Here is a 24598-nt window from a genome sequence, read left to right on the forward strand (position 1 = left end):
TCTCTCTCCTCTCTCTCCGCCTCTCTCTCTCTCTCTCTCCTCTCTCTCTCTCATACTCTCTCTCATTCAAATTCAAGTCAAGGGCCTTTATATGGCAATGGGAAACATGTGTTAACATTGCCAAAGCAAGTGAGGTAGATATTATACAAAAGTGCTAATAAACATATACCAAATTAACAGTAACATTACACATACAGAAGTTTTTCCTCTCTCTTTGAGAGAGAAAGAAAGAGAGGAAAGAGGGGGAAAAGAGAGTGTGTCTGTCAGACAGAAAGAGATAGACCGTGTCTGTGTGGTTGGCTGGTAGAACTGGCACAGACAGCTACATGACCTCATTGCTGGCAGTGGCACTCTCTAAAGCCCTGTTTATACCTGGTTCTACAGTAACATGCATCCTTTGTCTTGATCCTGTCCACATTCTGATTGTGCCTACATTTTCAGACAGCTGTAGACGATTAAAAGACACATTGTGATCTGATTGTGATCAGATCTTCCTGACCACCTCAGAAGGTAGTCAGGCACAGATTGTGTCTGGATATCTTAAAAGTGTAGACAGATCCGGACAGTGAAAACATTTAAATCATCATTATCCCGCCTTCTAAAATCATTGAGAGGTGGCACCATTAACTTATGGCATCAATGTGTCTTAAAATAAATAAATATTATTCTGAAAGACTAATATGTGGACACAAGACTAACATAGGCACAGTCAGAATGTAGACAAGATCAGGACAAGGGACGCATGTTAGCACCATGTATAAACTAGGCTTAAATGTCCTCCCTTTTTTTCATTGGTGATTGGAGCGGAGAAAATAAACTACTTCTCTTAAAGAAATATTGCATAACCGAGAGTGATAGTAATGTTGGGAGTGCGGTGATGTCATGCCCCAGAAACACTCTCTGTGTGTGTCCCAAATGGCACCATATTCCTTACAAATGCACTACTTTTGACCAGAGCCTGTAGGGAATAGGGAGCCATTTGGGATGCCACCTGTGCCTTGCTGAGTGTGAGAGAACAGAGAAATCACTGCTCGAGCTGTGCAGTGTTGGCAATGTGTTAGCAGACTTCTTATATAGTTCACCTATTATTTATATTCTATCAGAAGTCATGTACAAGTCATATGCAGTACTATGAGGTGATATGCAAGTGATACACTGTTAAGAACAAACAAAACTTAATATATTGAAGTGCATATATGCAAACTTTACTAAGATATGAAGAAGATATACTGTCAATTTTAACTTAAATATGAAGAGATATTACTGTCAACTTAACTCTAAGAATATCTAGTGATTATACTGTCAATTTAAACTTAAAGTATGAAGTGATATACTGTCAATTTAACTTAAGATATCTAGTGATATACTGTCAACTTAACTTAAGATATGAAGGATATACTGTCAATTTAACTTAAGATATGAAGAGATATACTGTCAACTTAACTTAAGATATCTAGTGATATACTGTCAATTTAACTTAAGATATGAAGTGATATACTGGCAACTTAACTTAGATATCTAGTGATATACTGTCAATTTAACTTAAGATATGAAGTGATATACTTGTCAATTTAACTTAAGATATTGAAGTGATATACTGTCAATTTAACTTAAGATATCTAGTGATATACTGTCAATTTAACTTAAATATGAAGAGGATACTACTGTCAATTTAACTTAAGATATGAAGTGATTTTACTGTCAATTTAACTTAAGTATGAAGTGATATACTGGCAACTTAACTTAGATATAAGGATATACGTCAACTTAACTTAAGATATTTAAGAGAGTATACTGTCAATTTAACTTAAGATATGAGATGATATACTGGCAACTTAACTTAAGATATCTAGTGATATACTGTCAACTTAACTTAGATATCTATGATATACTGTCAACTTAACTTAAGATATGAAGAGATATACTGTCAATTTAACTTAAGATAGAAGTGATTACTGTCAATTTAGCTTAGATATCTAGTGATATACTGTCAATTTAACTTAAGATATTAGTGATATACTGTCAATTTAACTTAAGATTATCTAGTGATATACTGTCAATTTAACTTAAGATATCTAGTGATATACTGTCAATTTAACTTAAGATATCTAGTGATATACTGTCAATTTACTTAAGATATCTAGTGATTACTGTCAATTTACTTAAGATATCAGTATATACTGTCAATTTAACTTAAGATATCTAGTGATATACTGTCAATTTAACTTAAGATATCTAGTGATTTACACTGTCAATTTAACTTAAGATATCTAGTGATATACTTCAATTTAACTTAAGATATCTAGTGATATACTGGCAACTTAACTTAAGATATCTAGTGATATACTTGCAACTTAACTAAGATATGAAGAGATATACTGTCAATTTAACTTAAGATATCTAGTGATATACTGTCAATTACTTAATATCTAGGTGCATATACTGTCAATTTAACTAGATATTAGTGATTACCTGTCATTTAACTTAAGATATCTAGTGATATTACTGTCAATTTAACTTAAGATATCTAGTGATATTACTGTCAATTTAACTTAAGATATCTAGTGATTACTGTCAATTTAACTTAAGTATCTAGTGATATACTGTCAATTTAACTTAAGTATCATCTAGTGACTTACTGTCAATTTAACTTAAGATATCAAGTGATTCCTCCCGGGTGGCGCAGTGTTCTAAGGCGGTGTTTCCACCAGAGATTCTAGGTTCGAACCCAGGTTCTGTCACAGCGCGGCCGCGAACCGGAGGTCCATGGGCGCACGTACAATTGACGTACAACAGTTTGTATTCCTTTTCTCAGTTCATTCAGTTGGTATTCCTTTTTCTCAGTTCATTCAGTTGTTTTTCCTTTTCTCAGTTCAGTCAGTTGTATTCCTTTTCTCAGTTCAGTCAGTTGTATTCCTTTTCTCAGTTCAGTCAGTTGTATTCCTTTTCTCAGTTCAGTCAGTTTGTATTCCTTTTCTCAGTTCATTGTATTCTTTTCTCAGTCAGTTCAGTTGAATTCCTTTTCTCAGTTCAGTTCAGTTGTATTCCTTTTCCCTCAGTTCATTCAGTTGTATTCCTTTTCTTCAGTTCAGTTGTATTCCTTTTCTCAGTTCAGTCAGTTAATTCCTTTTGCTCAGTTCATTCAGTTGTATTCCTTTTCTCAGTTCAGTCAGTTGATATTCCTTTTCTCAGTTCAGTCAGTTGTATTCCTTTTCTCAGTTTCAGTTCAGTTGTATTCCTTTTCTCAGTCATTCAGTTGTATTCCTTTTCTTTCAGTTCAGTCAGTTGTATTCCTTTTCTCAGTTCAGTCAGTTGAATTCCTTTTCTCAGTTCAGTTCAGTTGTATTCCTTTTTTCTCAGTTCAGTTGTATTCCTTTTCTCAGTTCAGTCAGTTGAATTCCTTTTCTTCAGTTTCAGTTCAGTTGTATTCCTTTTCTCAGTTCAGTTCATGTATTCCTTTTCTCAGTTCAGTGGCACGTTGTTATTCCTTTCTCAGTTCAGTTGTATTCCTTTTCTCAGTCAGCTTCAGTTGTATTCCTTTTTCTCAGTTCAGTCAGTTGTATTCCTTTTCTCAGTTCTCAGTTTGTATTCCTTTTTCTCAGTTCAGTCAGTTGAATTCATTTTCTCAGTTCAGTTCAGTTGTATTCCTTTTCTCAGTTCATTCAGTTGTTTATATCTTTTCTCAGTTCAGTTGTATTCCTTTTCTCAGTTCAGTCAGTTGTATTCATTTTCTCAGTTCAGTCAGTTGTATTCCTTTTTCTCAGTTCAGTCAGTTGAATTCCTTTTTCTCAGTTCAGTTCAGTTGTATTCCTTTTCTCAGTTCAGTCAGTTGTATTCCTTTTCTCAGTTCAGTCAGTTGTATTCCTTTTCTCCAGTTCTAGTATGTATTCCTTTTCTCAGTTCAGTCAGTTGTAGTTCCTTTTCTCAGTTCAGTCAGCTGTATTCCTTTTCTCAGTTCAGTGGTGATTGTTTGATGGAAATGCTTAAGGTCTTAAAAAACACAAGTCCAGATTTTGGACAAAAATAAAATCACATCGGGGTTTGTAAAAAAGGCCTTTTCGACATCAGTTTAATTATAATTTGACATTAATTGTAATTTACATTAATTGTAATTTGATGGTATTAAGTTTTGACGACCTTTCTATTCCTCAGAGGGCTAAAACTATGGGTCACCCCACCAACACCATCACCAACACAACACCCCGGAGCTGTCGCCAACAGCAACATGGATCCCCATAGGTCACATGATGGAGATGATGTCACCGCGGCAACGACACACTCACCTGCAGCAGCAGCAGCCTCATCAGCACCTGCAACAGGCTCCGCCATCTCCTACCAGCAGCACTGCCACGCCTCTCCACATCACCTGGGAAGCGCCCACAGCCAGGGCACCAATCAGGAATGTGCTGCATCATGTCACCAATCACCCCCTCCCTCGCACCTGCAGGCCAGCCACACCCACCAAACCTCCCTCACCTGCCCCTCCACTCCATAGCTGTTCAGTACAGTCATACTTAGGTGTTGTCATGACAAATCAAAAATCAAATCAAATCAAACTTTATTTGTCACATGCGCCGAAGACATTACCGTGAAATGTTTACTTACAAGCCCTGAACAAGAAGAGTTAAGAAAATATTTACCAAGTAGACTAAAATAAAAAGTAATAATAAAAAGTAACACAGTAACTATAATGATAATGAGGCTATATACAGGGGGCACGGTACCGAGAGAGTGTGCGGGGTACAGTTAGTTGAGGTATTTGTACATGTAGGGGGGTGAAGTGACTATGCATAGATAATAAACAGTGAGTAGCAGCAGTGTACAATAGCGAGGGGGGGTCAATGTAAACACCAAGGAACTTGAAACTCTCGACCCGCTCCATACAGCCCGTTGATGTTAATGGGGGCCTGTTCGGCCCTCCTTTTCCTGTAGTCCACAATCATCACCTTTGTCGCGGTGTGGTGCCAGGTCTCGACCTCCTCCCTATAGGCTGTCTCATCGTTGTCGTGATCCGCCTATCACTCTGTATCAAGTTTTGTTAGTTCAACATGAGGGTTAACAAGTGGTTACCATCATCACAGTATATCGCCACTGTTATGTAATTATTATGACACTAATGTCTATACCTTATCACAGAGGATTAAATCAAGTGTTCCAGGTTCTTAGTCAATACTGTATCATGAGGATGGTGTGTTGTACAGTCATCCCAGCAGACACATTCCCTGCATGCAGCCAGGCGGCTGGAGGACGTCGCAGGAGTCTGTGGACCAGACCAGACGAGCGCAGGCAGAAAGTTCCTGGAACGCAACCGAGCTGCGGCCACGCGATGAGACAGAAGAGGAAGTCTGGGTGTCTGCTCTGGAGAAGAAGGCAGAAGCTGACGCACAACAACATGCAGCTGCAGGTAGGTTTATACACACACACACACACACACACACACATACACACCACACCACACAACACACACATATACACATACACATACACACACACACAACACACACACACACACCAACACACATACACATACACATACACACACACCCACCACACACCACCCACACACATACACACATACACATACACACTACTCACACACATACACAACACAACTACACACACACACATACACTACACACACATCACACACAACACACATACCACACAACACATCACAACACATCACCACACATACACACATACACATTCACACACCCACACACACATACACATTCACGCACACACACCTACACGCACACACACATTAGACACCATACTCACGCACCCACACATACACACGCACACACATGCACACGCACATACACACACACACATACACCACACACCACACACACACACGCACACACGCACACACGCACACACGCACTCCCCTCAGGAGACTGAAAAGATTTGGCATAGGTCCCCAGATCCTCAAAAAGTTCTACAGCTGCACCATGGAGAGCATCCTGACCGGTTGCATCACCACCTGGTATGGCAACTACTCGGCATCCGACCGTAAGGTGTTACAGAGGGTAGTGCGTAGGGCCCAGTACATCACTGGGGCCAAGCTTCCTGCCATCCAGGACCTATATACTAGGCGGTGTCAGAGGAAGGCCCAAAAATTTGTCAAAGACTCAAGTCACCCAAGTTATAGACTGTTCTCTCTGCTACCGCACGGCAAGCAGTACCGGAACGACAAGTCTAGGTCCAAAAGGCTCCTTAACAGCTTCTACACCCAAGCCATAAGACTGCTGAACAATTAATCAAATGACCACCCGGACCCCCCCTCCCACTTACATGTACAATTTACCTCAACTAACCTGTACCCTGCACATTGACTCGGTACTGGCACCCCAATGTATATAGCCTCATTATTGTTATTTTATTGTGTTACTTTTTATTTAATTTTTTACTTTAGTTTATTTAGTAAATATTTTCTTAACTCTATTTCTTGAACTGCATTGTTGATTAAGGGCTTGTATGTATGTATGTAAGCATTTCACAGTAAGGTCTACACCAGTTGTATTTGGTGCATGTGACAAATACAATTTGATTTGATTGTCCCAGTATCACTAACGGCTCTGTCCCTCTGTCCATTCCAGAATGAGGTGACCACTCTGAGGTCAGAGGTTGGCCAGCTGAAGCAGATCCTGTTGACTCATAAAGACTGTCTGGTTACCGCCCGCCAGAGAGAATCACAGGGGTACCTCAGTGAGTAACACCCCATCCCCAAAACACCCAGAGGTACACCCCTACCCTCTACAAAACACAGACTCCTATCCCAGAACCACAAGGATACATACGGTACCATCTCCAGCTGTCCATGTTGTCCCATGTGAATGTAATGGGCCTGCTACACTGAACACGTCACATTTTCAGAGCGTCAAACACTCCTATTCATCTCAATGAAACCTGGGTGTAAGCAGCATGCCACGGCTCTGTGAGAGGCCCGTGCTGCTCTGGTACTATTTGAATGAATTCACGGCACGACTCACGCCCGAGAACACTTGATGAAGTGCCTTTCACAGGGTAGCAGCTAAAAGCCTCATGTTTTCCCAACGCCCCGGTGGAGATCCCCTGTGAGGGTCCAACATCCAGGTGTCTCAGACACACAAGGCTACATTCTCACCATGGCTGGTACATAAGGTTAAAAAGTCAGACTAAACCCGAGTTGCACCTTGATGACTGGATTTAAACAACCATGATGTGTATCCTTGTAAGAATGATTATCCATGTAACCAGTTAGTACATGTTCTGCAGTCATACAGACAGATATGCTTCATTGGTATATTTTCTGTTTTTGCTTTATTTGCTGTATATTCTACTGTAATGCAAATGTCAAAATAAATGAGCTATTTTCCTTATTTGAATTGTACATGAGTTTTCATTCATGATATAATGTAGGACTACTTTCATTTCTAGTAACAAAGAAAATGGACATATGTTTTTATTGTAGCCTTTTCTCTGGACACAGATTGTACACAGAGGGGGAGCCGTCAAACATTAGCCAGGTCAATTTGATTGACAGCTGTCTCTGTGCCCCAGGTCCAGGGAGTTCGACAGGAAGTCCGTCCCCCCTGTGTCCCGGGTTGCAGCGGCAGGCCATCCAATCCAACAGCATCTCCACCTCCTCAGCCTCCTCAGATTAAAAATGAAAGCATGGATGGCTGAATTTCATTAGTTCACAAGAGTTGGATCCAGGGTTGCCCATGCACACAAACAGGGTTTAATCCCTGGATCCAGGGTTGCCCATGCACACAAACAGGGTTTAATCCCTGGTTCCAAGGGGTTGAATCAGCTCTAGAATCAGCTCACCCTTCCCATAATCATTGGTGGGTGCATCTCAGTAGTCTAAAATGGCTCCCTCTCCTGGTCTGCTAGCCTCAATGGACACAGGTATGACAGAACTGGACTGACTGGTCTGGTTGCACATTTACAGTGACTCTCCCGAAACTCCCGAAATCCCGGTTGGCTCCTGATTTCTGTAAAACCTGTGAATTTTGGTGAAGTTACAGAAATGTTGCAACCCTAGTCTATGTCTCTCCAACACTGTGATGATAGTCACCTGTAAATTGGATCATATTGTGTCTTTGGGAATCTCAGTCAATCTATGTGTCTCTGTTAGTGTGAAATCAGAAATCCAAGTACTGCTCTATCTATTCTAGGACTGTTCCAACATGGGCTGTGTGTGCAAGCATACCTGTAATTATGTCCTTTAGGTTCAAGTGGTGACTGCATACAGTTTTGTTTATGGTCCCACATGGGAGTCAACCCCACAACCCTGGCATTGCAAGCACCATGCTGTACCAACTGAGCCACACGGGACTTCATCGCGTCACCTTTTTCTCAGAATGTGACATAGTTAGGTTTTGGTTAGGTCTTGGTTAGGTCTTGGTTAGGTCTTGGTTAGGTTTTGGTTAGGTCTTGGTTAGGTCTTTGTTAGGTCTTGGTTAGGTTTTGGTTAGGTCTTGGTTAGGTTTTGGTTAGGTCTTGGTTAGGTCTTGGTTAGGTCTTGGTTAGGTCTTGGTTAGGTCTTGGTTAGGTCTTGTAACTTACGCCACCACCAGGACCAGACCATGAAAGACTCTCGGACATAAAGCCTGTAACTAGGGCCCAGAGTCGTGGGTATGCTACAGTATGTGTGTGTGGTTGCATATGCAACCCAGGTCACTCTGAAATGCAGAACGTGAATGAAAACTAATACAAATGTAAATTTTATGCAAATCTATATCAAGATCTGTGAATAGAATGTCCTTGTTTTGTAACAATGTAATGCAGAGCCTCCTTGTAATGATGTAATGCAGAGCCTCCTTGTAACAATGTAATGCAGAGCCTCCTTGTAATGATGTAATGCAGAGCCTCCTTGTAACGATGTAATGCAGAGCCTCCTTGTAACAATGTAATGCAGAGCCTCCTTGTAACGATGTAATGCAGAGCCTCCTGTGTAACGATTGTAATGCAGAGGCCTCCTTGTAATGATTTTTTGGTAAATTGCCAGGAGCCTCCTTTTGTAACGATGTAATGCAGAGCCTCCTTGTAATGATGTAATGCAGAGCCTCCTTGTAACGATGTAATGCAGAGCCTCCTTGTAATGATGTAATTGCAGAGCCTCCTTGTAACGATGTAATGCAGAGCCTCCTTGTAATGATGTAATGCAGAGCCTCCTTGTAACGATGTAATGCAGAGCCTCCTTGTAACGATGTTATGCAGAGTATAATGTTTGGTACCTGATTGTTTGGTACCCAGAATTTTCCTAGACCATGTCACCTGGCCAGGATAACCCCTGACCCTTTGTGTAACTCCTGAAAAGCACTTACTAGTTTCCTACAGGGTATTTATCATGTGAACTAGGCTCACGCAGTGCATTGCCATATAACCACTATCTATGTATCTTTCTGTATTGTGTTTTTTGTTTTTTTTACAGATATTGACAATTGCTACAAACTGAAAATAAAAGCACTTATTCTTTGGTATCTTATTGTGATTTTACTGGTTGCCTCCTCCATCAGTAGATCTGTGGAGAAATTTGTATTTGATCCAATGGGCCTATCAGACGAACAGTCTAGCCTGCCTCCTAGTGATCTGTTCTGGAACTGAAGACAGTTGGAGCCGCCCGATTAAACAATACTCAATTTGATAGTGTCAAAGGTCAGCAATCACAGATCTGGGTTATTTTACCCCATCCATAGCTTAGTTTTAGCAGGTTGAGTGAAAGACAATGGAAGTTAGAGTCAGTAGGGGGCACGCCCAATCCACTATAGTTTAACAAAAAGAAACCTATCAGCCTTAACCAAATAGGAATTATATAGAGTTTCTGTTTCATATATCAGACAGTGTTTTCTGGTCTGTGTGTCTGTCTATGTCTGTTGTTATGGTAACACACTATTGAAAGACTTGGGGTGTGAAACTGATCTGACCTGAGAGTCTACACAAACAAAGACCCAACTATTGCCAGACTGTTTTTGTCTTGAAACACACACTCTCTCTCTCTCTGTCTCTCTGTCTCTCTCTGTCTCTCTCTCTCTCTCTCTCTCTCTGTCTCTCTCTCTCTCTCTCTCTCGCTCTCTCTCTCTCTCTCTCTCACACACACACATGATGAAATGTGTACACATTTGTTCTCTATGAATGAATATACAGCAATAAGTGGTGTTTCCTCAGGTCCCCAAAAAATCTCCCAATACACTGCCCTGTGTAGGGTGCCGTCTTTCGGATGTGACGTTAAACGGGTGTCCTGATTCTCTGTGGTCACTAAAGATCCCATGGCATCTTACCATCATGCACCTAATCATCCCCAGCTCACAATTGGCTCATTCATCCCCCTCCTTTCCCTTGTAACTATTCCCCAGGTTGTTGCTGTAAATGAGAACGTGTTCTCAGTCAACTTACCTGGTAAAATAATGGTAAAATATAAATAAAATTAAAATGTTATAATTTTTTTTTTAAATAAGATTGATGAACTTCCTGACTTTTTTGTAAAAATACCACAACTGTAATACCTGTTTATTTATTTATATTGGAACCAAACACACAAGGGACTTCAACCATTATTTACAAAGGTATCCATCTTATTTTCATACAGACAAATGGACCATAGGTCTAACTGTCACATTGTCAGGGATGTTGTTACTTACTTGCCTGTAGCACAATACATATTTGAGTACAAAAGTATAAAAACAACATATAAAACTGATCATTCTAAGTATTTTTCTGCCAACCAGCAGCTATTTTTATTTTCAGGCACATTAGAAATTATATTTTATACACAATTGTACAAAAATGAATGTCTAACTCTAATATTAGCACCAGATGAAATCAGATAATATTATTTTCTTTCTCTCTCTCTCTACACACACACACACCACACACCACACACACACACACACACACACACACACACACACACACACACACACACACACACAGGTGCAAAGAAATGGGAGAGGAAATGCATGAGGCTTAGAGGAAGTCGAGGAAGTCAGTGGGATTGACTTCCTGTAGTGTCTGAATCAACCCTGATGAGCTCAGCTGTTTGGTCGCCCACAAAGACAACCCTGGTCATAACACCACCCTAACTGTGGTTCTGCTGTGGTCATAACACCACCCTAACTGTGGTTCTGCTGTGGTCATAACATCTGCTGTGGTTCTGCTGTGGTCATAACACCACCCTAACTGTGGTTCTGCTGTGGTCGTAACACAGCCCTAACTGTGGTTCTGCTGTGGTCATAACACCACCCTAACTATGGTTCTGCTGTGGTCGTAACACCACCCTAACTATGGTTCTGCTGTGGTCGTAACACCACCCTAACTGTGGCTCTGTTAGGGTCATAACCAGGCCTGCATACCAGGGCCAGATTAATGCAGGGGCTTACCGGGTTTGAAGCTCCTTGGCCCAGGGCTGTGGGGGGCCTAAAAGGCAGCAAAAAAAGAAATACTAAATCAAATAATTATATGCTGCATATATTATATATACAGTATATGTTATATACGTCAAATATATATTTTTTTTACTGCAACCGCCAACCAGTTAAATAAAAAATACAAAAATGTAAAACACAGGACGATTCAGGAGCCCGCTCTCAATGAGAGTAGACAGCCTGATGCTGCTCTGCTAATCGTCAGATGGGGGGAGGAGAAGAGGTAGGGGGGCACATGTGGGTAACTGGTGGACCCTGCCTTGATTGGTAACTGCATAATAAATTCATGTGACTGGCAAATTAGAGCGCCCAAGAGGCAATCATTTAAATTTACATAATAACATTACTTTTTTTATTATTATTTTAGTCAACCACAGGAGCCCGCTCTCGATGTTCAAAATACACCAGAGATCATAATTTAGCCACAGAGGATCAATAGTTTTTTTTAAACAACTGGATTAAATTTGATCACAACCAAAATAAAGGAAACACCAGCATAGTGTCTTAAAAGGGTGTTTGGCCACCACGAGCTGCCAGAACAGCTTCAATGCTCCTTGGCATAGAGTCTATAAGTGGACCTAAACCATGCCAGGAAAATGCGCCCCACAGCATGACATATTATTTCCTTTATTTTGGCAGTTACTGGTTGCCTACAGTCGGGAAGGCCGCGATTTGGCCAGCATGCGCGCCAAATATACAGCTTGTTGCGTTTGTGGCCATAGACATATAATCCACAGAGWTTTGGAACCTCTTACCCTGGCAATTTGACTATTCAACTGATGGGTACACTAGCAATGGCTGCCAGTCCTGATTTGAATGTAGATTTATATGGATTATATTTCTATGGTTGGTTGTAGCTGTCTGTTTGACTTTTGCAAATTTCAAAAGACAATTGCAGGAAAAATGTAAAGTTTGGAAAGCAAATGCATACCACTGAAAAGAGAAGACTAGTCTATCTGTTGAACCAATAGAACAACTACCAGCAACAGCAGCAGTGTTTTTCAAAGTAGCTCATCTTGAGATAAACTGTTGCCAAGAGGAACGCATCGGCCATCACCGTGAGTAGTATCCTATGGCTGCATCTTCATAACTAGGTGAGTCAGTGTGCCACCGGACATGTTATTTAGTAGCCTACTGTAGCCTATAATATATATATATATATTGTCTCCTAATATTGTACAATGTGTGTGTTGCTTCATTGGTCTGGACTGTTGTTTGTTTGAATTCAAGACCAGATTGACCTCAGTTTGTCAGTGTTAGAGTAGCCACTAATTTAGGTAATTTGTGTGGTATTAAAAAATATTCAGCTAATGTCTTTTATCATGTAAATGACGTAGAATTGCATGAAATGCGTTTTGTAAAAGGCAAAAAAATTATCGAGACCTGCTAACAGATGATCCCCGTTTGTGGAAATCCTAAAAACGTCTCTGCTCAACAGTAGCCTATGTCACATGACAAATATTATTATGGCTTTATTATGAGAGAGATTTCTCTGCACCAAGATGCATCCAATTGCATCTTGGTGCAGGGACTTGTTTACAGCATATGATGGTGTGCTGGGGGGGGGGGGGGGGGTCGTCCCTGGTCCTAACACCCTGGCTGTGGTCCTGCTATTGTGGTGAAGTGCCCTACAGTGCAGGTTCAATTCCAGTCCAGTTCTGTTTCTGTCTCTGCAGCACCTTAGACATTCTCCTGAGGATGTGATGGTGTCTTGGTGTTCTCAGGTTCTAGATAAGGGTTCTACTGTTGGATTATCTAATGGCTCACAATAACATGAATAGTATATATGGGTCACACAGCGCAATTTTTTTCATGTTCTACACTCTTAGAAAAAGGGTTCCAAAGGGGTTCTTTGGCTGTCCCCATAGGACAACCCTTTTTTGTTCTAGGTAGCACTGTTTTTTCTAAGAGTGTAGGTCTCTAGGGTTCTACTAATCACAAAACCTCTGCATGTTGCTGTTGTCTCTACGGGTGGGGCTGTTGTCAAGGAAACGGTCGCAGGGGAACTCAATGAGGTCTCCCCCTTCCTCCAGGGTTCCGAGCCGTGGAGGCCGGCTGCTCTGGAAACTGGTAAAGTCAGTCGACACAGCCGCCGTCGTTGCCATGGAGCCGCGGAACGGTCGCCGCGTGGAGTACATGTGACGCACATGCACCGCCGACTTCCTCCTTTTCAGTTTCCGCCTCAAACTCTGCCCTAGCCAGGCTCCACCAATCACCAGCAGGAGGATGGCGTTGACGGCCAGCGTTGCAATGGTGACCAGGTGGAGATCGGAGGTCAGTGTCCCTTGGCGACGAGACTCCTCTGGGAGAGTGACCAATCCAGCGCAGTGGTCCCTGGGCGCCACCTGACACACGGCCCCTCCCACCACCCCCTCCACACACACCATGTAGGTGACTTCTGGGCGGAGTTCTCGTAACATCACAGACCGCGCCCCGCCACGGGCAAACACATAGCGGGGGAAACGGCCAGATGTCCCGAACCGGTCGTACAGCAAGCGGTAGTGGACCTCGTCTAGTCCCGGTCCGGCTCCCGGTGTGAATCGGAGGTGGTGGCGTGTGGTCCAGTGGACTGTGGCCGTGCTGGAGGCGACCTGGTCAACGGTCACGTTGGTGAGGAAGTGACGGTTGAACATACAGGGGTCTGTCATTACAGGTAGACCATACTCCTGACCGCCTCTGAGAAGGTCAAACCGCTCCTCTGAGGTGGTGAGCTCTGTGATTGGTCCACCTAGACGGTTTCCATGGCTATTTTGGCTGTCAAGTGTCTGAGGCACGGTTGTGGTTGGGGCCATGGGGTTGATGAGCGAAGGGGCTTGTGTTTGAGGAATGCCACGGCCCAGAACGGAACCCCGCCTCCCTTTCTCACGCTTCCCAGCAGAAAGTCGCGACCTGGGGCTGGCGGATATTTTCTTCCTCCTTTTCCTGTCCAACGACAGGGATTTGTCCCGCTCCTCTGGCCCTCCCTGTTCCTGATGGATACCTACCTCCTGTTCTCCCTCCTTTCTCTCCTCTTCCTCTCTACCCCTGTTCTCTTCCTCTATTGCCTTCATCTCCACTCCTGCTCTACTTCCAATTCCCCTCTGCTCTTCTACATCCTTCCTCACCTCCCCCTCTCTCATCATCCTCTCCTCCACCTCCTTCTCCAGGACCCCCCCACCTCTGCTCTCCTCAGGCCCAATTTGGGTCTCACACAAATGGCTCCAATTCCCTTGGGTCTGTAGCTGGGAGCTGTTGACATAATCCAGATACTTCCCGTTCAGTGTCGCTGGGTGATGACACTTCACAAAAACGGTCAGCAGCTTCCCTTGAGAGTGCGCCGACGTCATCCACTGTTTTAGCTCGCTCAGGCGGCAGTCACACGTCCAGTTGTTGCCATGGAGATCCAAATCGTAAAGGCGGCTGTTGAGGGCGAATATGTGACCGGAGAGGCTCGTGAGCCGGTTGTCTTTGAGTTTTAAAACCCTCAGGTGCTTTAGTTTTTTAAAAGCCATCGGGTTCACGTTGGAAATGTGGTTGCGACTAAAGTCCAGCTCCTCGATTTGCTCCAGCGGGTCAAGAAGTCCCGCGGGAATATCTTCCAGCTCGTTCCCATCCATCAGAAACTCTCTCACGCTTGACAGCCCCTTCAAAGCCTCGCTCTCCAACCGGGAGATGTTGTTATTGCTGAGGGATAGTTTAGACAGCTTTTTCAGATTTTGAAAGACGTGGTTTCCGACGTATTGTATTTCATTTTCAGAGAGCAGCAAGGTAGACAGTGACCTGAGCTGGGAAAACGTAAACACATTACGCACGGCCGTCTGTTTGTTCTGCGCCAGGTTGAGAAAGCGCAGTTTGATGAGCTTGGAAAAGGCATTTCTGTGAATGTGGCTCAGCTGGTTCGATTCTAGATGGAGATAATGCAGATTGGTCAAGCTCTTGAACACCGAGTCCTGTAACAGTTCTATGGCGTTCCCATCCAACCTCAGCCTCACAACGCTCTCTAAGTTACCAAACAGCTCTGGAGTGATCTTCTTCATGTCATTGTTATTGCCATACAAAGTTGTCAGTTTTTTCAGTGACTGTAAAGTTCCTGGGGGTATTGTTGATATCAGATTGTTGCCCAAATACAGCTCCTCCAATTTGGAGAGCTTTTCAAACGCTTTAGGGTGAATGGTCTGTATTTGATTATACTGTAAGTTCAACCGTATAAGATTTCCATACCGAGTGAAGTCGAAGGCAGAGATGTTACCAATGAAGTTTCCCCCGAGGCTGAAGACAAGTATGTCCTCTGGGACCCGCGAGGAGGGCACCTTGGGTACCGCGCGAAGCCCTCGGTTTGTGCAGAGGAGGTGCTGCGCGTGCTGGCAATCGCAGCGCTCGGGACAGAAGCCGCTGGCGGGTGAGGGTGAAAGGAGCCCATTACAGGAAAAAAGGAGAAAGCAGATGACCGCCACAAAATTACCGGTATCCATTCCCAAACGGCAGTTGGAACAACCTTCTGATGCAGCATTCCCCTTTGTGTTTAAGTGCAGTTACCCCGACCCTCCACTCTCACTTTCGTGTCTGATATATCCATTATCCACTTGTTGCTCCAAAAAACGGGGAGAGGAAGTTTCTCTGCACAAAGTTTAGTGTGAGGAAGTGTCTGGATCCATGGTTATGCAGCGTTGTCCATATACTAAGTTCATTTGTGCGCTGCGATGTTATGCCGTGTGAGGAACGCTCACCTCCCCAGAATGCTCCATCCCCCAATTGGTCATCTGGTGCAAATTACAGACGTCCACAAAACGCAGGGTTCAGGCGCAGAGCACACACACACTCACACACACAAATGCTCAGCCCCTCCCCCGCAACTCCCGTCCCCGCCAAGACCAGATGTGGACAGTGCCTGGCGCACAGGATACAGAGGTGCGCGCGCAAATACGCACAAGCGCGCGCATGAACACACACATGTGTCACACACACACGCGTCCTCTGAAACTAATCAAATGCGTGGGAGAAAGGTACGCATATATATTGTTGTATTCGAGGCAGAGAGAGAGAGAGACGTGACCGAACCCTTTGACCAAGTTTTCTGCACGCCCCCGCACCACCGGGGGTCGCGAGGCAGGATTCTATACTTGGCATAGAGAAAGCAGACGGGAAGCCTTCCTTCCCACGAGTGTCCCCCTGACTCAGTCCCCCTGACTGACTCCCTCCTCGCACACGGTTCAAAGTGCATAATAGAGCTACACAGGCAGCCAATCACCAGAGGAAGAAAAGACAGAGAGTGTGGAACTGAGATAACCTAGCTCACACAAAATAACAACACCTTAAAACTGTGTTACTGCTGTTATTAATACACTTCTACAAGATAGAAGATATAGAAAAATAGAGAAAGATATCTTGCAGGTCATTTACCCATGCCCTCATCAATGAACACCAGCTAATTCAAGCTGGCCGGTCGGGGGAGCTCATTCAAACACACATGGTTTACATTATACAAGAGGAATTCAGGTCATGGTGCCTGTGTTAAGACTACAGATCACTGCCAAATCATTGTTTAGGATCTCACCTTGAAAGACTGGGTACAAAGCATGGTCTATGTAGTGAGTGTTCAGTGCAGTGAGCCATGCAGCAGACTGTAGGCTGTAGGTTGTAGTCTAGTCACAGTGAGCCATGTAGCAGACTGTAGGTTGTAGTGCAGTCATGTAGTGGACTGTAGGTTGTAGTGTAGTCATGTAGTGGACTGTAGGTTGCAGTGTAGTCATGTAGTGGACTGTAAGTTTAGCTGTAGTCATGTAGTGGACTGTAAGTTTCGCTGTAGTCATGTAGTAGACTGTAGGTTACGGTGTAGTCATGTAGTGGACTGTAGGTTGTAGTGGAGTCATGTAGTAGACTGTAGGTTGTAGTGTAGTCATGTAGTGGACTGTAAGTTTCGCTGTAGTCATGTAGTAGACTGTAGGTTACGGTGTAGTCATGTAGTGGACTGTAGGTTGTAGTGTAGTCATGTAGTGGACTGTAGGTTGCAGTGTAGTCGTGTAGTGGACTGTAGGTTGCAGTGTAGTCATGTAGTGGACTGTAGGTTGTAGTGTAGTCATGTAGTGGACTGTAGGTTGCAGTGTAGTCATGTAGTGGACTGTAGGTTGCAGTGTAGTCATGTAGTGGACTGTAGGTTGTAGGTTGTTGTCTAGTCATTGTACTGTGTAATGCTGACTACTGTGTGTGAGGATGTAGAATAGCATAGCTTCCTGATAGGCTGAGTTTCTTAGGACGCCCAATTCTCATTTGTCACTAATTGGTCTTTTGACGATCAGATCTTTTGCCACTATTTAGTCTGCCTGTGTAAACGCAGCCTTAATACCCCACAGCTTGTACCAAGAGGTTTCTATCTTGATGGTGCAAGAGGAAGTGCACTTGTAGAGTAACCACAACCTCCACATCTTGTAGAAGACCAGAGTGAAAGAAGTAGTGGTGTAACAATCACCAAGACAACCTGTGAAAAATGTACGCCATCTTTTACCGCAGAACATGAAAAATATTCTACAGGAGCACTGATCTGGAGACAAGGTTGTCATAAAACAGTGCTCACACACCCCCCATAGACAATTGTGCACATGTACCGCACACACACTGACACACATGCACGCATGCACAAATACACACAAAAATGATTTAACCCAAGTGATGCAATTTTTGTATCTATAAATTCCTAGGATTGCTGACAGTGAGTGAGAGCCCATAAGAGCATTAGTCCAATTCTCATGCATGTCTATTAGAGATCACAGTGAGTAATGTCTTCCAACAAATCTGGGATCAGGGGTGCTCAGGCGCCCCTGCTCCAGCGAGGTCATTTCCTGTCTAGCCCTTCACATGAATTTTTCTCTCAGTCTGTCAAACTCTGATGGGAGGAAGCTCTCTCTCTCCCTCTCTTTCTCTCCATCTCTCTTTCTTTGTACGCACAAGTGTGCGCTTGCGTGTTTGTGTACATGTGTGTGTGTGCCTGTGTGTTCTAGGACTGAGAAGGAGATGAGAGGAAGCATTTAGAACTCTGTCTGAGCCCAGATACAGCCCTGGTTCGTCCTTTATCAACCTTGCGTACATTTCTTACTAAATTCTGGCGTACGTGGATATTCTAGGATTTGTGTGTGCCACAAAGGATTGGGATTTGTCAAATATACACATGTTTACATTGATAAATCAGAGCAAAATTGTATTTGTACCTACAACCAATATAAATGGACAAAGCCATCGATCACATGACACCATTCATTCCTATGTGAAGATTCGAAAACGCATTGAAGCCAAATGAAGTCGGTTAAGATGGCGTCTTATGGAGACGGAACATGCGCAGTTTGAGCTACTCCAGGAAGTAGAGCTGCAGGCTAGTTCTTTTTCCCCCCTCCCATTGAGTAACTCAAGTTGAAGGCCGACCGAGTACTGCAGGCTGCCATTAGGGACTAAATTATCCTTATAACTTCTGACGACAGCACCTTACCATTCACATTTTATGGTAACAAAAAAAATAAAAAATCTTTGATGCATGTTTTGGTGACGTTGGAACCAGGCCATCATAGTTCCTAAAAGAAAGCTCAATGGCAAATTTGGTCACATTTCTGTAAAGTTGTGGGCAGAACGTTGCAACGACTTTTCCAAACTAAATATAGTGCACACTGGCCGTGCATTTTGTAAAATTGATTATCATTTCAAACAATTTAAAAGAAAATGCTACAGCCCACACTTCTATGTAAAGTATGAACTGTTGTTCAATATTTTTTTTATCAATACATGAAAATGTGTTTCTATCTCCTGCTTTGGAATAGGCCCTGAAATTAAATAGGCCAGGCTACGCACACTTTCCTGTCAAGTTCAAAATTGATAAAGACCAATCTCTTTGGGAAAACAGGCACACACAAAGTTTGGAGTACTGTTGTGTGAACTCAGCTTTGATAAATGACCCTGGATCAGTGGGGGGACACACCCTGTCCGTAGTGCTGAGCTATTAACCCACATTTAGTTTTTTTGTTATTAAACAACTAATTGACCAATGTTGGTTGAATTACTTGAATTGCATTTAGTTCTGTTTTTTGTGAGCCCAATGCACCACTTCTCTAGAGAGAAATGTTTTAGGCAACTGAATGTTCACTATTTTGGGCTTTGGAATTTCCATTAAAAAGCTATAAAAAAAAAATGTTTTATGTCATTATATTTCATAATGCATTTAATGTGATTATTTTTTAATAATGGAACGGAAACGGAAACCGAAGCGACCCATAAAAGCACTAATTGCTCAGCACTAACTGTCAGTGAAGTTTCACGAGTTACTGTCACGCCCTGGCCTTAGTATTCTTTGTTTTCTTTATTATTTTAGTTAGGTCAGGGTGTGACATGGGGTATGTTTGTGTTTTTGTCTTGTCTTGGGTGGTTGTAGTGTCTAGGGGGATTTGTTTGAGCACTAGTGTCAAACTCATTCCACGGGGGCGAGTGTCTGCGGGTTTTCGTCTCCTTGTACTTGTTGATGAATTACAACATACTACTTAGTTTAGGAATCCACCTGGTTGTCTAGGGCTTTATTGGAGGGAAAACCAAAATGCAGACACTAGGCCCTCGTGGAATGAGTTTGACCCTGTGTTAGAGTGTATGGGTTTGTGTTTGAGTGAATGTTTCTAGGAAAGTATATGGTTGAGTGAAGGTGTCTAGGTATGTTATGGTTGCTGAGTGGTTCTCAATCAGAGACAGATGTTTTCATTGTCTCTGATTGGGAGCCATATTGTAGGGGCATAGGCATTGTATTTGTGGGTAATTGTTCTATGTTCTAAACGTATAGTGCTTTGTTGTGTGCACTTTGCGTTTTGTAGTTCACGTGTATTGTTGTTTTTGTGTAGTGGTTACGTTTTCGTGTTTTTTCCTTCTTCAATAAAGAAGATGGCTTATTTTTCCCATGCTGCGTTTTTGTCCGTCTCTCATCAACATCGTGAAGAATTCCCACAAACAAGGAAAGCAGGTGATCAGTGGCAAGGAGAAGGAAAAGGATTCATGGACATGGGAGGAGATTTTGGATGGAAAGGGGATTGGGCACAACGGGAGAATATCGCCTCCTCGTGAAGAGTTGGAGGGCAAGGGAAAGCCGAGAGGAGGCGATATGAGGAGGCAGCACGGAGGCAAGGCTGGAAGCCCGCAAGTACAACCCAAAAATTTCTTGGGGGGGGCTTAGAGGTAGTGGGCCGAGGGCAGGTAGGAGACTGCGCCCACTTCCCAGGCTAACCTGGAGAGCGGGAGTACGGGCGGACACCTGGTTACGCAGTAGAGGCACGGTGTCTTCCTGTAGTGTTCATAGCCGGTGCGGGTTATTCACCTCCCCGCACTGGTAGGGCTAGATTGGGCATTGAGCAGGTGCCATGAAGCCGGCTCAACGCGTCTGGTCTCCAGTGCGTCTCCTCGGCGCGGTTACATGGCACCAGCCTTACGCATGGTGTCCCCGGTTCGCCTACATAGCCCGGTGCGGGTTATTCCACTCCACTGGGCGGGCGACGGGGAGATTCAACAGGTAGGGTTGGGCAGGCTCGGTGTCAAGGGAGTCAGTAGCGCTGCACGGTCCGGTATTTCCGGTGCCACCTCCCGCCCCAGTCCAGTTCACCAGTGCTACACAACGCACCAGGCTTCCCAGTGTGTCTCCAGAGCCCTGTTCCTCCTCCACGCACTCGTCCAATGGTGCGTGTTCCCGCCCATTACCACCTGTGCCTACGCACACGCACCAAGTCTCCTGTGCGTCTCCAGAGTCCTGTGCATCTGTTGTGCTCCCGCACTAGCCTTGAAGTGCGTGTCCCAGCCGGTACCAAGTGCCGGCACCACGCACTAGGCCTAATGTGCGTATCCAGGGTCCAGTATGCCCTGTTCCTTCTCCCGCACTAGCCTTGAGATGCGTGTCTCCAGCCGGTACCACCAGTTCCGGCACCACGCACCAGGCCTACAGTGCGCCTCATCCGGCCAGAGCCATCCGTCTCCCCAGTGCCATCTGAGGCATCGCGTCTCCCCAGCCGCCATCTGAGCCATCCGTTCCCAGCATCTGAGCATCCCCAGCGCATCTGAGCCATCCGTCTCCCCAGCGCCATCTGAGCCATCCGTCTCCCCAGCGCCATCTGAGCCATCCGTTCCCCAGCGCCATCTGAGCCATCCGTCTCCCCAGCGCCATCTGAGCCATCGTTCCCGCGCCATTGAGCCATCCGTCTCCCCAGTGCGCGTCTGAGCCATCTGTTGCAGTGCTCTGAGTTGTCTGCCCGAGCTGTCAGAGCGCCCGTCTGTCCGAGCTGTCAGAGCCGTTCGTCAGTCAGGAGCTGCTAGAGCCATTCGTAGCAGTTGCAGACGCACAACGGATCTGCACATGACCCGCCAACCAAGACAGGATCTGCCGAGCGCAGACGGTGCAGACGCCAACCAGACAGGATCTGCCAGAGCGCCAGCCTGCCATGAGCGTCCAGAGCCGTCAGCCTGCCATGAACGTCCAGAGGTCGCCTGCCATGAGCGTCCAGAGCCGTCAGCCTGCCATGACGTCCAGAGTCGCCCGCAAGCCATGGGCAGCCAGAGTCGCCCGCCAGCCATGGGCAGCAGAGTGCCGCAGCATGGGCAGCCAGAGTCGCCCGCCAGCCATGGGCAGCCAGAGTCGCCCGCCAGCCATGGGCAGCCAGAGTCGCCCGCCAGCCATGGGCAGCCAGAGTTCGTGTTTTTTCCTTCTTCAAATAAAAAGAAGATGGCTTATTTTTCACATGCTGCGTTTTGGTCCGTCTCTCCTCCACACGATCGTGACAGTTACGCTAATAGAATAAGGTATTTCACTGTCATTAAATGAGTGTAGAAAAGCTCTTTGTAATGCAGTTAGTCAATGTTAGTTATGAGGCAGTGGAGGCTGGTGGGAGGAGCTATAGGAGGACAGGCTCATTGTAAAGATTGGAATGGAATAAATGGAATGGTACCTAACACATCAAAGATATGGAAACTACATGTACGACTCCGTTCTATTCCAGCCATTACAATGAGCCCGTCCTCCTATAGCTCCTCCCACCAGCCTCCACTTGTATAAGGGTAGTGTTAATGTGCCAACTAACAGTGTGGGCCATATAGTCTACACAGTTTAGTAAAGTTCAGTGAGGTATTACTGAAATATTGGTGTAGAAGAACTTGAAGGAGGAGAGAAGGAGAGGAAGAGTGGAATAAGTCACACATGGCCTGGAGAGAGAAATGTGTTTTCCTGCTGTCTGAGAGCTGGAGAGAGGGAAAGTTTAGATAAAAAGAGGGAGAGAAGAGAGATAAAGGGAATAAACAGATATTCAGTGAAGGGTGCTGGAGAGAGGGGGAAGGAGAGGGAGCGAAAGACAGAATAAACATATTATAGACAGAGATAGATAGGGAAAGAAAGAGGGGGAGAGAGAAAAATTATAAACAGATATTCAGGGCAGAGAGCTGGAGAGAGGGGGAAGGAGAGGAAAGAATAGACAAATATTACTCAGAGATGGAGAGAGGGAGAGAAAGAGAGGGAGAAGGAGTGAAAGAGAGAGAGAGAAGAGACGGATATACTTGTAGATAGAGCCTCTAGTCAGTGAGCTATAGTCTTCTGATGCTGACCCAATTCCAGGCTCTCACAAAGAGGTCCATTCAGGACCCCGGACAGGGTTGTCTGTCAGTGTGCCTGAGCACAAAGGTGGACACAGTCTGGTTTCATCAGCCCTTCTCTCTCATCACTCCTCTCTTCCCCACAGCCTTGGACTGTCCAGTCAGCACCACACAGATTACATTTCACCCTCAACACACAGAGAGAGAGGCCTCATTCTGTCAGAGAGAGAGCGAGCGAGGAGAGATGAGAGATGAGGAGAGGCTATTCTGTCGAGAGAGTGAGAGAGAGAGAGAGAGAGAGTAGAGAGAGAGAGAGAGAGAGAGAGAGAGAGGAGAGAGAGAGAGAGAGAGGAGAGAGAGAGCTCATTCTGGGAGAGGAGAGAGAGGCTCATGTCTGTAGAGAGAGAGAGAGCCTCATTCTGTCAGAGAGAGAGAGAGAGAGGCCTCTTCTGTCAGAGAGAAAGAGAGAGGCCTCATTCTGGAAGAAAGAGAGAAGAGAGAGAGAGGCTATTCTGGAGAGAGAGAGCGAGAGGCTCATACTGTTCAGAGGAGAGGAGCCTCATTCTGTCAGAGAGAGAAAGAGAGAGAGAGAGAGAGAGAGAGGCCTCATTCTGTCAGAGAGAGCGAGAGAGAGAGGCTATTCTGTCAGAGTGAGAGAGAGAGAGAGAGGGGCCTCATTCTGGCAGAGAGAAGAGAGAGAAAGAGAGAGAGAGGCCTCATCTCTGTCAGGAGAGAGAGAGAGGCCTCATCTGTCAGAGAGAAGAGAGAGAGAGAGAGGGGGCCTCATCCTGTCAGAGTGAGAGAGAGGTTTTAATAGGTTGCTGTGAATGTGGTAGTAATGCGTAAGTGAGATGATATCTAGGTTATTGATGTTCGTGTGCGAGTGGATGTGTGGCCGATGTTTTAGGTATGAAGGTGTGTGTGTGGTGTGGAATGAGACGGTGGTTTACGTTAAGCCGTTTGGTCGACTAGTACTTGAACGCAGACCAGAAGGGGAAGATTTTATATAGCAGACATTTTTTTCTGTTAATGTTGCGAAATGGTCAAACTGGGTTGTTTGGGAAAGTTTGAAAAAATTGTGGTAGGTTGTAAATGTGTAGTAAGTTCCATTATGAATACTGTTTCGGCAGTTGAAGAGAAGTAGAGAAGGATTTATAAAAATATTTTTGGTCTAACTCTTTTGTGGTCAAAATGTATTTGTTTTTGAAATAATGTAATCTGTAATTCTGATTGTTTTAGAAAAGTCGACAGCATAGGTTACGGATAGCTTTGTCCTAGCAGATGGTGCCGATTTGAAGTCCGACTTCGTACTTGAAAAGCAGACAAGGGGAAGGATTTTAATATAGGCGACATTTTTTCTGTAAAATGTTGCGAAAATGGTCAAAACGGCAGTTGTTTGGGGAAATGGTTTGAAACTTGGGTGGTAGCGTTAGTAAACTGGTTGGTAAGGTCAGTTTACTGACAACTGTTTTCCTGGCTTTTGACAGCAGAAGGAGAGGAAGGATTTATCGGCAATATATTTCTGTCTAACTCTTTTGTGGCTAAATGATAGTTGTTTGGAATAAATGAAATTTGCTAACTTCTGATTATTGTTTTTAGAAAAACGTAAAAGACGGCAA

The 24598-nt window shown here is 44.4% G+C and overlaps 1 protein-coding gene and 1 pseudogene across 1 annotated transcript; one reads left to right on the forward strand and one right to left on the reverse strand.

Moving 5' to 3' along the window:
- The window catches only part of LOC111954901 (cyclic AMP-responsive element-binding protein 5-like), a 31341-nt pseudogene extending 22437 nt beyond the window's left edge, over nt 1-8904 (forward strand).
- A 1947-nt stretch (nt 8905-10851) lies between these two features.
- LOC111955074 (TLR4 interactor with leucine rich repeats-like) lies at nt 10852-16504 on the reverse strand. The gene has a single exon (XM_023975142.2). The coding sequence runs from the start codon at nt 15863-15865 to the stop codon at nt 13346-13348; it is 2520 nt and encodes an 839-aa protein (XP_023830910.1). The 5' UTR covers nt 15866-16504; the 3' UTR covers nt 10852-13345.
- Between the last annotated feature and the right edge of the window lie 8094 nt (nt 16505-24598).

The sequence above is a fragment of the Salvelinus sp. IW2-2015 genome, linkage group LG30 (genome assembly GCF_002910315.2).
Source record: "Salvelinus sp. IW2-2015 linkage group LG30, ASM291031v2, whole genome shotgun sequence".
Lineage (NCBI taxonomy): Eukaryota > Metazoa > Chordata > Actinopteri > Salmoniformes > Salmonidae > Salvelinus > Salvelinus sp. IW2-2015.